General features: G+C 32.6%; 2 protein-coding genes across 2 annotated transcripts in view; both read right to left on the bottom strand.

Moving 5' to 3' along the window:
- Positions 1-4,565: 4,565 nt before the first annotated feature.
- LOC105878781 (small integral membrane protein 15-like) lies at positions 4,566-4,784 on the bottom strand. Its single transcript, XM_076011025.1, has one exon. It carries the CDS (start codon positions 4,782-4,784, stop codon positions 4,566-4,568), a length of 219 nt encoding a protein of 72 aa, XP_075867140.1.
- Positions 4,785-6,041: 1,257 nt separating this feature from the next.
- Positions 6,042-16,737, bottom strand: part of SYCP1 (synaptonemal complex protein 1) — a 92,102-nt gene continuing 81,406 nt past the window's right edge. The window contains exons 30-32 of the mRNA XM_076011021.1: positions 15,089-15,232; positions 6,575-6,664; positions 6,042-6,474 (exon numbers count right to left, since the gene is read on the bottom strand). Of these exons, the coding sequence (XP_075867136.1) occupies positions 6,337-6,474; positions 6,575-6,664; positions 15,089-15,232 (372 nt within the window). The 3' untranslated portion in view covers positions 6,042-6,336. The remainder of the gene's footprint in view (positions 6,475-6,574; positions 6,665-15,088; positions 15,233-16,737) is intronic.

Here is a 16,737-nt window from a genome sequence, read left to right as displayed (position 1 = left end):
GAACATATCGGCTGGGTACAGTGGCTCACTCCTGTAATCCCAGCACTCTAGTAGTCCAAGGTGGGAGGATCACACAAGGTCAGGAGTTTGAAACCAACCTGTGCAAGACCAAGACCCTGTCTCTACTAAAAATAGAAAGAAATTAATTGGCCAACTAAAAATATATAGAAAAAATTAGCCAGACATGATGGTGCATGCCTGTAGTCCCAGCTACTCAGGAGGCAGAGGCAGGAGGATCACTTCAACCCAGGAGTTTGAGGTTGCTGTGAGCTAGATGCTGATGCCACAACACCCTAGCTTGGGCAACAGAATGAGACTCTGTCTCAAAAAAATAAAAATTAAAAAAAAAAGAACATATCTCCAAATTATAAAAGCCATATATAACAAACCCACAGTCAACATCATACTCAATTCCAACATCATACTGAATGGGGAAAAGTTGAAAGCATTCCCCCTAAGAACTGGAACAAGAAAATTATGTTCATAGTCACCACATCTATTGAAAATACTACTAGAAGTCCTAGCCAGAGCAATCAGGCGAGAGAGAGAAATAAAGGCCATTCAAATCATGAAAGAGGAGGTCAAACTGTCCCCATTTGCTGACAAAATGATCTTGTATCTAGAAAACCCTAAAGACTCCACCAAAAGACTCCTAGAATTGATAAATAAATTCAGCAAAATATCAGGTTACAAAATTATACACAAATCTGTAGCATTTCTGTATACTAATTGCTATTAGTCAAGCTGAGAGTCAAATCAAGGACTCAATACCATTTACAATAGCTATTTAAGAAAAAACCTAAGAATATACTTAACCAACGAGAGCTACAAAATATTGATGAAAGAAATCATAGATAAAACGCAAATGGGAAAACATGCCATACTCATGGATTGGTAGAATAAACATCATTAAAATTTGCATACTGCCCAAAGTGATTTACAAATTCAATGTAATTCCCATCAAAATACCAATGTCGTGTTTCAAAGATCCAGGAAAAAAACCTCTAAGCTTCATTTGGAACCAAAGAAGAACATGAATAGCCAAGACAATTTTAAGCAAAAAGAACAACTCTGGAGGCATCACATTATCTGACTTAAAATTATACTATTAATACAATGCTATAGTAATCAAAATAGCATGGTACTGGTGTAAGAGTGGAGATACAGACCAATAGAATAGAATCGAGAAACCAAAAATAAAACCATTTATCTAAAACCAACCAATTTTGGATAAAGACGACAAAAGAATACACTGGGGAAAAGAAGCCCTGTTCAATAGATGGTTTGGGGAAAACCAAATAGCCACATGCAGAAGAATGAAACAGGACCACTGTCTCTTGCCATATACAAAATTTAATTCAAGATGGATAAAAGACTTAAATGTAAGGCATGAAACCATAAAAATTCTAGAAGAAAATAAAGGAAAAACCCTTTAGATATTGGTCTGGGCAAAGAATTTATGACTAACATCCCAAAGTCAAATATAGCAACAATAAAAATAAATAAATAGAACTTAATTAAGAATCTTCTGCATAGCAAAGGAAACAACCAATGGAGTAAACAGACAACCTACAGAATGGAAGAAAATATTTGCAAACTATACATCCAATAAAGGGCTAATATCCAGAATTTACAAAGAACTCAAACAAATCCACAAGAAAAAACAAATAATCCCATTAAAAAGTGGGAAAATGACATGAACAAAAGTTTTTCAAAAGAAAATAGACAAATGGCCAACAAAGATATGAAAAATGCTCAACATCACTAGTCATCAAGGAAATGCAAATTAAGACCACAATGAGATACCACCTTACCAGTCAGAATGGCCATTATTAAAAAATTTAAAAAACATTTATTTTTTCTTGTTGCTGTGATTGCCCTTGGGGTCTTCTTCATAAATTCTTGGTCTAGGCCAAAATCTAGAAGAGTTTTTCCAACATTTTCTTCTAGAATTTTTATGGTTTATTCTTGAGATTCCTCAAAGAAATAAATGTATACTTACTATCCAATCCAGCAATTCCACTACTGAATGTCTACCCAAAGGAAAAGAAGTCATTTTATCAAAAAGATACCTGCACTTGAATGTTTTTTTAAAGCTTATTTCAAGTTTATTATAAAGAAATAAAAGTAAAAAATTTCCTTATACATTTGATATAGTCATACCATGCTGAAGTTTATAACATGGACACTAGGGGCTCAAATTCTGACACATAAACCTCTATTTGTTTATTTATTTTTGATAAAATGTTTATCACAGGCAGCCTGAGGACAGCTTCTTTTTCCCCCAAAGCTAACTATGAAAAGGTAATTGATTGTATTTAGTTCTTAGAACACAAGAAACAACATAACAGGCAATTTTTTAAAATAAATATTCTAAATAATAGTAAATGGGATTCTTTCAACAATAGTACCATTTGTTACACTGAGAGAAGATGGATTTTTCCGAAGATTTCCAAACCTCATAATATTCTTTATTTATACTCCTTCTTCCCTCCCCTCCCCCAGACACAAATATAATAAAATTTTGATCTCACATGTATAAAAAGGCTCTATAAATGTTGGGGAAAACTGAATAAATCAAAAATAGCATATGTCAAATACAAATTTAGCAAGTGTTAAGATCTTAACAGAAATTATAGAAAACAGACTTTTAGTTAAATACCTTTAAATTGCTGCAAGAGAATCAATGAAATCATAGCTTTAATACATAACTAAGAATTATGACTATATCCTTTGCTTTAATACTTTTATTCTAAAATGTGACCATAAGTAAAACATATATATATATATAAATTATTTCCAGAAAACCAACCAAACATATTTTAGATATACCTTAACCTAGTTTTTCTTAAACTGAGCTCTAGGACCCAATGGGGCTAGTAGTTCTATACAAGCATTTTTTTTAAGTTTTGTTTTAATTTCAGTGATAATATAAACAGTATATCCTAAGTCACCTGAATAACCAACTCATAACTAAACACTGAATTATTTCAGTGCCTATAGTTGCAACATGTTGCTCACACTGGCACCAAGTGGGAACTGACAGATAACATAAAATAATGCCATTATGTTTTATTCTCAGGGGTCCTTAGGTTCTCAAATTTGAGAAACACTATCCTAAACTTTTACAAGTATGCTTAGCTAAAACTGAAATGCTAACTTGCCTAACATATCTAACTTAAATTGTTACCCTCTCCAAGAAGAAAACCAAAAACTCAGGACCTCTTTACAAAAAAGTATGAAATTTATTTCAATATCTAGTTTCATTTTTAAATTAAAGCTTTTGGAAAATTTTTATAATTTAATATTCATTATCAGATGTGCAGAAAACATCAAGATATTAAATACTGAGTCAATGAATAAAATTATTGGATCATGCATTTATAAATGTCATGTTTAATAGTGAAAAGGTCCAGTTATACTACTTAATTGACAGAAACATACTTTAACTCTTTTCTTCTAATTACAGCACATTCTCATTGACATAATTTATCCTCTTCACCCAATTACTATGCCCAACAAAATGTTTACAAATTTTAAGCCTTTCCTTACAACTTATGAAGTATAACTTAACTGTTACTCTTTAAGAGTTCTTCAAAAGAAATGTGAAATTTTAGTTTTCCCTTTGAACCTGTTTGACAAAAAAATATTGGACATCACTACCATATAAGTTAAAACAAAGAATGGAATAAAAAACAAAAGTGTCTATATAATAAGCAAATTATAGATATTTTAACTATTTCACAGTTCTACTTAGCACAAGAATAAACTGGTTCTAAGGTACTACAGTGCTTGGCATTTTTACTGCAAGCTATAAATCATAGTATTACTTTTCTTAAGTCATCTATAAGAAAATGGCAGTGTTCACTAAGTACAAAAATTGTTATATCCAGTAGGTGGCATTATATATAGTAGAGATAGAGAATTCTTTATAAAATTAGATTTAAAAAATGCAGAATGTCTTGTTAATTACCAGTTGTCTCAATGGCTAATATCAGAAAAATGCAGAAAATAGAAATACTCATTGATTAAACATTATTTTGCTTTGAGAAAGCCAAAAATGATCCTAAGAAATAAGCAATAATAAAAGATGTGATTAATACACTGTATCTCTTTTAAGCCAAAGCATACTTTTCACCTCAGTGAGTTCATTTCTGACTTTTATATTCTTAATTTCCTTTGTCCAGTAAAAGACCCCATTTTAAATAACTTATTTGAAAAGTTCATAATCTAAAGTCATTTTCCTCCACAGGATGTTTTCATTTCAGCATGTAAACTGCTAAATGGCAAATGACTAAGTCAGTTATAAAGAATTTGTACCATAGTAAAAGCCAATTTACAACAACTGTCAGTAGATACCAACAAAAATTTCTATACCCAAGCCTAAAAGTAACTACAGTATTGAGGTCAGAATTAGCATGATTCTTCCATTTGTTCAAATTTCCTTTACTAAATAATACTGTCAAGAAATACAAAAAAGAAACCTTAGTAATTCCTTCCAAAGCTGCATAATTTTCCAAATGATTTTCCTCTGGTTAGAGAGCCTGTTTATTCCTTCAATCCTGTTATAGTCGTTGGTTAGCTTTTGCAATATTTTCTTGACGTTTTTGTTTCTTCTTTTGCTCCTTCTCCCTGGCCTCAATTATGTTGGCCAACTTCCAAGACAGTACAGCACTTGCTAGGAACAGTGGAATTAGGGCCAAAATAACTGTTGTAAGGAAGCCATAAGGGTCCTTTGCAGCCCATTCCACAACATACTCAGCCCAAGCCTTAATGTCAAACATCTTTGTAGCAGTCTTAGGAAAACTTATGCTTGAGTTGTGATCTCTTAACTTTGTCCTGGTATTATTAGTGAGCCAATCACAATTCTAGATTACCCTGGATTGTCTGTCTCTCATCTTCTTGAGTTCTACCATGCACTTCTGAGAGAAGGTTTAAATTCTATACTGTATGGTGCCTGAAGCTGCAACTTCAGGCACTTTATGGCCATATGCACTTTCTCCTTTGTCTTCCTCTTCTTATGTTACTCCCCTGCTCACTCTTCCTTCCTTACCCTAACGTAGCAGTAGCAGCCATTGGCCCAGGGGAGCCGTATTCACCCTGCCCCTCAGCCTTGGCAAGCGCAGGCCCCTCCGCAGTGCCAAAGATTTCAGGAAAAATGGGATTGGCACCGCCACCCTTGCGTCTAGGCTGCCTGCGCTAGGCACAGGGATAAACCACCCCAGCGGCCACCACTAGCCTCCCCTACGTTGTGCCAGGGACTCAGACCCACTCCCCTGCACTTGAATGTTTATCACAACACAATTCACAATTGCAAAGATGTGGAATCAACCTAAGTGCCCATCAATTTATGAGTGGATAAAGAAAATGTGGGAGATATAGAGTATTCCTCAGCCATAAAAAGGAATGAAATGATGTCTTTTGCAGCAACTTGGATGAAACTGGAGACCATATCTTAAGTGAAATATCTCAGGAATGAAAAAACAAATACCACATGTACTCACTAATAATTGGGAGCTAAATGAAGAGGAAGCATGGGCACAAGGAGAGATAAAGGATATTGGAAACCAAAATGGGGGGATAGTGGGAGAATAGTAAGGGGTAAAAACTTACCTGTTGGGTACAGTGAACTCTATTCTGGTGATGAGCACACTAAAAGCCCCAACTTAAGCAATATACAAGGTATCCAAATAACAAAAACCTTTGTAGTACGTTGATATTTTGAAATAAAAAAACAAAACAAAATAAGAAAAATAAATGTTGTATAAAGGAAGTATTTCAGGAATTCATACTGATATATCCATTTTTCCTGCTATTAAAGGCCATTTGTCAATTTTGTAAATAAAGAGATCAAAGCTGCTTCAGAAGTGTAAAACTCTACTATAGTGCTCTCAAGATTTTAAAAATGAATAATATTCTCAAAGTTATAACAATTAGCTGTTCAGATGACCTCACAGAATCAATGAGAATCATTTATTTATATCCAAAATATTTTAATAGTAAAGAATAAAGAATACATCTCTACAATTCATTCCTAGCAACCAAAGGCTAACTTTACAAAGTTGAAAACTTAGTAAAAACAGTTTTCACAAATATAAGGTAATAACAAAATATAAGCATCTAATTGTCTGAATATAATGACAAATTTTTAAATAATATGTAGTTTTTTCAAATTTAGGCCAAAAATATAAAAATATAAAGAAAGAAATTATTTTTGCTAATCTTTTTTCAAAGTCTCAATTTCCATAAAAAGTTTGGCTCTTTGGAAAATGAGATTAAAAAATTAACTATACATTTGACATTATTAGGATCCTTAATCACCCTGATTTTCTGAAACTAAACAAACAGCTTTTCTGCTTCCTTTACTTTTTTTTTCCTATCCATTTTAGATATTATAGACCAACGATCCTCTTGTATTGTTCTTATAGATCCAACCTTCACTGAAGATCCAGGGGCTGTTAGAGATGAAGGAGTCTAAATACAAAATAAAATTAAATAATAACATTTAATTATTTTTTAAAAAAAGATATCCAGCTTTTAAAATTTCTTTTCTGAAATAAAATTTAAATGCTACCTTTTTTGGTGTTCTGACACAAAGATGAGAAGTTGGTGGATTATTATTCTTGCATAGTTTTTTCAATGTCTCTTCCTCTGAAACCATGCTCTTGAAGAAAAATACAAAAATATATAATGTTGAGTTACTATCATTATTATACTATTAAAATTATGTTAACATATGAGACTAATTAAGAGTAGAAATAGGGAGGGAAAAGGGAGAAAAAAGAAGGAAGGAGGTAGGAGAAAGAGAGTAAAGAAAGAAGAATAACCAAGTAAAGAAGAGAACAACAAAATGAATTCTCAATTGGCCAACAAGGACCTAGATTTTTATTCTATTAAATATAACCCTGAAATACTACGTGAGATACAAGATGTGTATAATGGGTAGTATTTTACTACTGATTTCTATTTCAGTTTCAGAGTCTTTATGCTGCCATTTTTTTTCTCCTCCTCCTACCCCTGCCAAGGTCTAAAAGTGAGTTTTTAGAAATGTTTATGATAAACATTTATAATCTTATAAAAATTATACTATTACCCATGATTCAGCAACTCCACTTTTGGGTATATACCCAAAAGAACTGAAAGCAGAATCCAAAGAGATCATGTACATCCATGTTAACAGCAGCATTATTCAAACAGCTAAAACATGGAAGCAACCAAGGTATCTACCAACAGATTAATGAATAATCAAAATGTAGTGTATACACACAGTAAAATAGTATTCAACCTTAAAAAGGAAGAAAATTCTGACACATGCTACAATATGGATGAACCTGAAGACATTATGCTAAGTGAAAAAACCTAGTCACAAAAGGACAAATATTATATGATTCCATTTATATGAGATACATAAAGTAGTCAAAATCATAGAGACAGAAAGTAGAATGATGGTTGCCAGAGGCTGGAGAGAGGGTGGAATGAGGAGTTACTGTTTAATGGGTATAAAGTTTTAATTTTACAAAATGAAGAGTTATGTAGATAGATGGTGGTAATGGTTACACAACATTATGAATATATTTAATAACACTGAACTATACAGTTAAAAGTAGTTAAGATGTAAATTTTATGCTATGTGTATTTTATCATAATAAAAATTATAATTATATATTTAAGAATACTGTAATTCTCTAAAATAACAATAGCTAACACTTATATAGTATTTTCTATATACCATATACTGTTTTAAACACTTTCCAAATTTTAATTAGTTTTAATCTTCAAATAGTTTTATGAATTAGGTATACCATTATCCCGATTTTACAGGTGAGGAAACTCAGGCACACAAATATTAAGTAACATGTCCTAGATTATAGAGCTAGTAAAAGGTGGAAGGAAATTCAAATCCAGTTAGCCTGGCTCTAAAATCCATTCTCTTAAAGAATATGCTACACAATTTAGTTGGGTAAGCAGTCAGTTCACATGATCTTTTCATGCTCCTTAAAGCCATACTTAACAAAAACTTAAGAGGCTTCATGGATGAGAAATTTCAAACAGATATTCATTAATCTAAGATTTCAACAGAATTCAACAAATAACTCATAGATCTATCTTTATGGATGACCAGCTTAAAAAAAGAGAAATAAATTATTTTTAAAATCATGTTGTAAACTATCAACAAAATTTTACTTAGTGCACAGTAATTGATTATTCATGAATGACTTCCCATATAAAAATGATTAATGTTAATCCAATTTAAAACAGCAAAACCTTATCTGTGCTTCTCTTTGTAGCATTCTTTACATGTGCTTATTGGCCATTTATATATCATAACTAGAGAAATGTCCATTCAAGTTCTTTGCCCATTTTCTAATTGGGTTGTTTTGTTGTTGAGTTGTGGGAGTTGGTCATGTATTCTAGACATTAATCTCTTCTCAGATATATGATCTGAAAATATTTCTTCCCACTCTGTAGCTTGTCTTTTCACTTTCTTGATAGTGTCCCTTGATACATAACAGTTCATAATTTTGATGAAGTCCAATTTATTTTTTCTTTTATTACCCATGTTTTTGGTGTCATATCCACAAAGGAGCTGCCAAAGTTAATGTCATGAAGATTTCTCCACTGTTTTCTTCTAGAGTTTTACAGTTTTAGCTCTTAAATTTAGATCTTTAACCCATTTTGAGTCAATTTTTTATATGGCATAAGGTAAGCAATATATTTTGGATATTTATCCCCTCCAAACGTCATGTTGAGATTTGATCCCCAGTGTTGAATGTGGGACCTGATAGGAGGTATTTGGGTCATTGGAGCAGGTCCCTCATGAATGGCTTGATGCTGTATTCAGACTAGTAAGTGAGTTTTCACTTTATTAGTTCCTGAGAAACCTAATTTATTTTATTTATTTTTTTTAAAAAAGCCTGACACCTCTCTCTCCTCTCCCTTCCTTTCTCACATGATATGCTGGCTTCCCTTCACCTTCTGCCATGAGTAGAAGTAATTTGAGGCCCTCGCCAGAAGCAGCTGTTGACAACATGTTTCTTGTATATTTGTGAAACTGTGAGCCAAATAAAACCCTTTTGTTTATAAATTATCCAGGTTCCAGTATTCCTTTATGGCAACACAAACAGACTAAGAAAGTAAGGGTCCAACTTCATTCTTTTAGTTTTCCTAGCCCTAGTTGTTGAAAAAACTGTCCTATTGACCCATTGACTGGTCTTGGCACTCTTTTTAAAAATCAATTGACTATATATGTGAGAGTTTATTTCTGGGCTCTATTCTATTCCATTGGTCTATATATCTGTCTGTCCTTATACCAATAGTATAGTGTTTTAATTACTACCTTTGCAGTGAGTTTCAAAGTTGGAAACTGAGTCCTCCAACTTTATCCTTATTTTCCAAGATTGTTTTAGTCTTTGGGACTCTTTGCCACTCCATATGAATATTGGCTTTTTCATTTCTATAAAAAATGCTATTGGAATTTTGATAAAGATTGCATTGAACCTGAGTATTGCTTTGGGTGGTACTGACATCTTAACAATGATAAGTCTTCCTGTCCATGAATATAGGATGACTTTATATTTACTTAGGTCTTCTTTAATTTTTTTTCACCAATGTTTTGTAATTTTAGGTGTACAAGTCTTTCACTTCCTTGGTTACATTTGTTCGAAAGGATTTAATTATTTGTAAATAGAATTGCTTTCTTAATTTTCTTTTGGGACTGTTCATTGTCGGTGTACAGAGACACAATCAATTTTTGTTTGTTGATCCTGTATCCTGCAATTTTACTGAATTCATTTATTAGCTCTAGTAGCTTTCTTATAGAGTCTTAGAAATTTTGTATCCATAGGATTGTGTCATTTGTGAAGAAAAGTAGTTTTTTCTTTTCCTTCTGCATGCCTTTTAAACATTTCTTTTACTTGTCTAATATCTTTAGATATTAAAGATATATAACTTTATTTAGATATTAAAGATATCTAACTAAAGTTAGATATCTTCATTATCTATACACAATTTAGTCAGGTAAGCAGTCAGTTCCAGTATAATGTATAATGTTGAATATCAGCAGTCAAACTGGGCATATTGACTTATACTTAACCTTAGAGGGTAAGCTTTCAGTCTTTCACCATTGAGTATGATGGTAGCTAGGGGTTTCCATAAATACCCTTTATCAGGTTGAGGAATTTTCCCTCTATTCCTAGTTTCTCAGTTTCTACCATGAATGGGCATTGGATTTTGTCAAATGCCTTTTCTGCATTGAGATGATCATATAGCTTTTGTCTTTTCTTTCTATGAATGTGATTTATTACACTGATTCATCTCTTTATGTTTAATCACAGGGATTCCTGGGATAAATCCCACCTGGTCATGGTGAATAATTTTTAAAATGCTATATAATTTGATCTTCTAATATTTTGTTGAGTGTTTTTATATCTAATTCATAAGGGATATTGGTCTGTAATTTTTTGTGTGTGTAATGTCTTTATCTGCCTTTGGTATCAAGGTAATTCTGGACACCTCATGAAATGAGGTAGAGAGTGTTCCTTCCCTCTTTAATTTTTTGGAAGAATTTAAGAAGAGTTGGTGTCATTTCTTTAAATGTTTGGTAGAATTCATTGATGAAACCACCTGGTCCAGGACTGCTCTTTCTTGGGAAGTTTTGTTTACTAATTTAAACTCTTTACTTGTTATAGGTCAGTTGAGGTTTTCTATTTCATTTTGAGTCAGTTTAGGGAATTTGTGAGTTACAAGGAATTTTCCCCTGTCTTCTAGGTTATCTAATTTACTGGCATATAATTATTCATAATGTTCTCTTATAATTCTTTTTATCTTTGAAAGTTCAATAGTCATATTCCCATTTTCATTTGATTTTAGTTATATGTGTTCTTTTTCTTTCTCTTTCTTGCTGCCAGTCTAGCTAAAGATTTGCCTGTTTTCTTGGTCTTTTCAAAGAACCAAGTTTTGGTTTTATTCATTTTCTTTATTGCTTTCTATTTTCTAATTTGTTTATCTCTGCTCCAATCTTTATTCCTTCCTTCTTTTTTCTTTCTTAATGTAGGCACTTATAACTATAAAGTTCACTGCTATAACTATAAAAAGAACTGCTTTTACTGTATTCCACAAGTTTTGGTATATTGTATTATTCTTTTTCATTCATCTCTAAGTATTTTCTAATTTCCCTTGTCATTTATTCTTTGACACACTGGTTGATTGAGAGTGTGTCATTTAATTTCCACAAATTTGTAAATATTTCTTTTCCTTCTCTTATTGATTTCTAACTTAATCTAATTGTGGTCAGAGAAGATACTTTGTGTGATGTCTATATTTTTAAATCCATTAAGATTTGTTTTGTGACTTAACATATGATCTATCCTTGAGAATGTCCCATGTGCACCTGAGAAGAATATGTATTCTGTTATTCAGCAGAATTTCTATATATGTCTGCTAGACCTATTTGGTTTATGGTGTTATTCAAGTCCTCTATTTCTTTACTTATCTTCTCTGGTTATTTCTATCCATTTTTGAAAGTCGGTTATTAAAGTGTCCACTAGTTCTTCCTTCAATTCTAGGAGATTTTGCTTCATATATTTTGAGCGTCTGTTATTAGGTGTATAAATGTTAAAACTGTCATATCTTCTTACTGTACTGAACTCCTTATTAATATATAAGGTCCTTTTATCTTTTGTACTTTATGACTTAAAGTCTGTTTTGTCTGATAGTAGTATAGCCACCTCAGCTCTTTTTTAGTTAGTATTTGCATAGAATACCTTTTTCTATCCTTTCATTTTCAGTCAATTTGTGTCTTTGGATATAAAGTGTCTTGAAGACAGCATAGAGTTGGATCATGTTTTTAAATCTATTCTTCCAATCTATGTATTTTAATTAGAGAATATATTTACATTTAAAGTGATTATTGATAAGGAGGGACTTATTTCTGCCATTTTGCTATTTGTTTTCAGTATGTCTTAATGAATTTTTTTGTTCTTCATATCCTCAATTACCAATTGTTTAGGCAGTTTTTTGTAATTAAACATTCTAATTCCCTTCTCATTTCCTTTCATGTATATCATGTAGATAATTTCATTGTAATTACCATGGGGATTACATTTCACTTCCTAATAATAATCTAATTCAAATTTGTATCAACTTAACTTCAATAGCCTACAAAATTCTGCTCCCACACAATTCATCCTCCCCTTCCATTAACTGATGTCACAAATTACAACTTTATAGTGTGCCCACTAATATACATTAACAACTTTTATGCATTTGTCTTTAAAATTATGTAGAAAAAGAGTAAAGTTATAAACCAAAATTAAAATACTAGCTTTTATAAATTGCTCATGCATTTAACCTTTATCAGAGATCATTACTTATTCATACAGCTTTGAGTTACTAACATCCTTTCAATCTTAAGAACTCCCTTAGCACTTTTTGAAAAATAGGTATAGTGGTAACAGACTCTATCAGCTTTTATTTATTTGGGAATACCTTAATTTCTACCTTATTTTTGAAGGACAGTTTTTCCAGGTATAGACTTCTGAGCTGGTAAGTTTTATTCTTTCAGAACTTTGAATATATAAATGCACTGCCTTCTGACCTCCAAGGTTTCTGATGGAAATCAGCTAATAATCTCAGTGAAGATAATTTGTATGTGATGAGTTACCTCTCTTTTGCTACTTTCAGGATTTTCTTTAAACAGTTTGATTATAATGTATCCATGTGGGTCTGCTTGAGTTTATCCTACTTTGGAGTTTCTGAGCTTTGGGGGTTTGTTGACTCCTGTCTTTCATCAAAATTTGGAAAGTTTTGAGTCATGTATTTCTTCAAATACTCTTTTTGCCTATTTCCTCTCTTTTCCTTCTGCAACTCCTACAACGCATATATTCATCCACTTGATTGTCCTACAAGATTATGAGGCTCTGTTTACTTTTCTTTGTTCCTTTTTCTTTCCCTTTTTTAGACTCAACTACAATTGTCCATCTTCAAGTTCATCAATTCTTCTACTTACTCAAATCTTCCTTGGAATCCTTCTAGTGGGCTTTGAATCCTTCTAGTATAATTGAATCCTTTCAATTATACTTTTCAACCCCAGAATTTTTTTGTGGTCCTTTTTACAATTACTATCTCCTTATCAGCATTCTCATTTTATTTTTACATAGTTTTTTGTCTTTATCTATGTCTTTCTTTATCTCTCTGAGCTACTTTAAGACAGTTGTTTTAAAGTCTTTGTTTACTAAGGCCAATGTCTGGGCTTCCTCAATTTTTCTCAATAGTTCTGTCAATTTGTTTTGTTCCCTTGAATGGGCTGTCATTTCCTGTTTCTCTGTATGCCTTGTGTTTGTCTGTTGTTGTTGTTGTTGCTGAAACTGAGCATTTGAATCTTATAATTTGGTAACTTTAGAAATCAGATTTTCCCTCTTCCCCAGAGTTTGGTATTTTTATTTATTTTCTTTTGTTTTACTATTGAAAGTGTCTCTGTGCCAAGGATCAGTCTAAGGTAAAAGCTTAAGGTCTCCTCAGGTCTTCTCTGAACCTGTGTCTTTCCCCAGGCATGTGCAGTGGCTTTCTAAATTCCTTTTTGCTTTTGTGTTTCTATGCCCTACTCCTTAAATGCCTGTCTCCCCAAAGAATTAAAATGGAAAAAGAGAAAAGGGGTAGGGGAAGCCAAACAGGTGTAGTTCATGTAAATTTCTGGAAGTCACTTCAGCCAGTGGGAGTTGGAACACTGAACCCTGATATTTGGAATATAAGGTCTTTGTTGCTCACCCTGGCTCCAGCAAGCCACACAAGGAACATGAACATGGCTGCCTACCATGGGACTGTGGGTTAGGAGACTGGTAGCTGCTACCACACTTAAGGCTGAAACTGACCAAAATCAATTGGTAATTTACTAGCCAAACTTTCAAATGAAACTCCAGAGTTTCAAAATAGTTACTTCAAACAGTTTATGTCAGTACACTTGTTATCTAGGTGGAGAGATGGATTACTGGCACCTCCTATTCCATCTCCCTGGGGTCATGCTTAACAATCCATTTTTAAATCTTAATTTTTATAATAATTTGAATATTCACCAAAATTTACCTACATAAGCTAGAAAAATTACAAAAATGACTAATAGATTGATATGATAATTATAACCAAGGAAACTCACTGTGAAACGTCTTTTTAGACTAATTTAAAGATTGTGTGCAATTCTATGATTGTAATGTTTTTACTGTACTGCAAAGTTGATTGATATTCCTTTAAAAAAACAAAATGAAGTAGTTTTGAATCATTCTAAATTTTTTATCAGCTAAGAAAGTGGCCTAAATTCACACTGCTGTAAAAATAGCAGGGGTTACAACCCTAGAATGTTTAATTCCAAAGCCCATATTCTTTCTACTAATTCTCATATGTTTTTATATATCTGAATTGCAGTTTAAATTGGCAGTTACTATGTACAATGAGTTACATAGGATACAGTACCAAACTTTTTGTGTTAAAATTTTGGCTCCATGCCTTACAGCTATGTGATTTTGAAAAAGGTATTCATTTGACTGCATTTCTTCATCTGTAACCTAAAATAAGAATACTTCTATACAATTATCTTTCAGTATCCATGGGGCATTGGTTCTAGGACCTCCCTGTGGATACCCAAATCTGGGTATGCTCAAGTCCCTTATATAAAATGTCATAGTATTTGCATATAACCTATGCATATCCTCCTGTATACTTTAAATCTGCAGTCCCCATCCCTGGGCCACAGCCCAGTGTCAATCCATGGCCTATTAGTAACTGGGACACACAACTTCTGCCTCCCAACTCCTATCCACCTCCCCGTAGCCCCCATCCATGGAAAAATTATATTCCATGAAACTTTGGAACTGGGCCACATAGCAGGAGGTGAACAGCAAGTGAGTGAGCGAAGCTTCATCTATATTTACAGCCGCTCCGCAGCTCTTGCGTTACCACCTGAGTGCCACTGCCTCCTCCCCTGAATATTGCAATGGTAGGTTCTATGCCCATATATTATACATATACATCAAGAAATAATATATGCAAATAATAATATAAACAAATAACAAATAGTGATTATTTGTAATATTTTTACCAAAAGATCATTAGGTTCTGAGCTATCTGAATTAATATCGAATTCAAAGACCATTTTTCTCTTTTTGTTACTTTCTTCAATGGGTTTATTCTTGTTTTCTCTTTGATGTATTTTCATTTTTGTTGGTGTCTTCACTGTATATGCCTATGCAAAAATAAAAAATAATATATTATCACATCAAATAAAACATATACTATTAAAAAGGATTTAATAAATAATTTCAAGATAATCTGTCTTTATCAATTATAAATCTCCATTATTACTGGCAAGTATATGAAGCAAAAATTTTAAATAAAAATTTAAATTCAATTGTTTGGATACCAGAAATTTTCTAACATTTTTCAAAAAATTTATAATGGTGGACTTTCTTTGTCCTTCCCTTCAACTTGCTAAAAAAGTAAGAAAGAGAGAGAAAGAGAAAGCTACTACCATTTCAGTAATCAACAATCTTAAGAGGGACTTTAATTTTTTTAATCATGATTAAAAACAAAGAACTGAGTGACTTTTGTTCTCTTCACAAAACTCTTTATAAAGCAATAATATTTTCTTACAAAGCAGTAAGAAAATATATTGGCTTATTTTTTTGTTAGTAAATTTACTTACATTAGTCAATGTTTAGGATTCTATAATACCCTGTAATTTTTATAATTTAAAAAAGTATCTTTAAAAAGTAAAGTCAATGACAACAGCAAAAACGGTAAAGGAGCTCCAAAAATCCACTCTTCTATAAAAGCTATAAAAATACTGGTATAAGTTGGCACAGTCAGGTTTTTTTTTTTTAATTCTAGAAATTAACCAAAGGCTTACAGCAAGTTGAAGAGTATTTATTCCACCACCCCCCAAAATGGTTGAACCTTTGCAAGAACAGCAAACGTTGTGACATTTTAATATTTCCAGGTCTCATCCCCTGCTCTCCAGCTCTATGTTATCCTTAAAAAATAACAGCCCACATTCCTGATGCAACCTAGCAACCACCAGACAGAGCAGAACAGAATTGAAGCCCTTTCAAAGCTTTACTCCTGAAGATTTGTCATTTTTTGATCTATCTGATGGGTCTCTGAAAGATCCCACCTACAAGGCTGATTATATTCAACCTGAGAACTCACTCAAGTGAAAAAGGCCTTCTCTTTAGTGTGCATGTGAGGTAGGGGGCAGCATTTGTAAAAAAAAACAATTATGAGAACATGTTTTAACTTTGCAGCAACCTGAAGCAGTGATTAACAGAGCAAACAAAGGACTAACCAAAAATCTTAAAAGGAAAGCTAGGAAATGAGATATCCATAGGGGCTATGAAAAGCTCTGAAATATTCCTGGAAATATAGAAGCCCACGCATATGTGTAGGGCTGTATACAGGTTCAGGAAAGACCTGAGAAAGCCATAAGCTCTCACCGCTGGCTTATCTTGAGTTTCTGGTACAAGCAGGAATTTGAAAGCTAAGGTAGATTTGTCAACTGCATGGCTAAATGTTGAAGGTATGCCCTCATATACACAAAAAGACCCTTAGCAAAGATTGGGAAATTTACTGATTTAAGGAAATTTCTGTCCAAACATTAGCTGAACACTAATCAGGTAGAGACCAGTTTCAATCACAAGAGTATAAACTTTTCAAAATTAATTTAGAAAAATTATTAAACAAACAATAACAACT

The sequence above is a fragment of the Microcebus murinus genome, chromosome 2 (genome assembly GCF_040939455.1).
Source record: "Microcebus murinus isolate Inina chromosome 2, M.murinus_Inina_mat1.0, whole genome shotgun sequence".
In the NCBI taxonomy this organism is placed as follows: Eukaryota; Metazoa; Chordata; class Mammalia; order Primates; family Cheirogaleidae; genus Microcebus; species Microcebus murinus.
This window is presented reverse-complemented; position numbering and strand designations above follow the sequence as displayed.

Bases quoted from the DNA above. Each gene is read 5' to 3' on its own strand.
- LOC105878781 (XM_076011025.1), bottom strand. From the start codon at position 4,784: ATGTTTGACATTAAGGCTTGGGCTGAGTATGTTGTGGAATGGGCTGCA.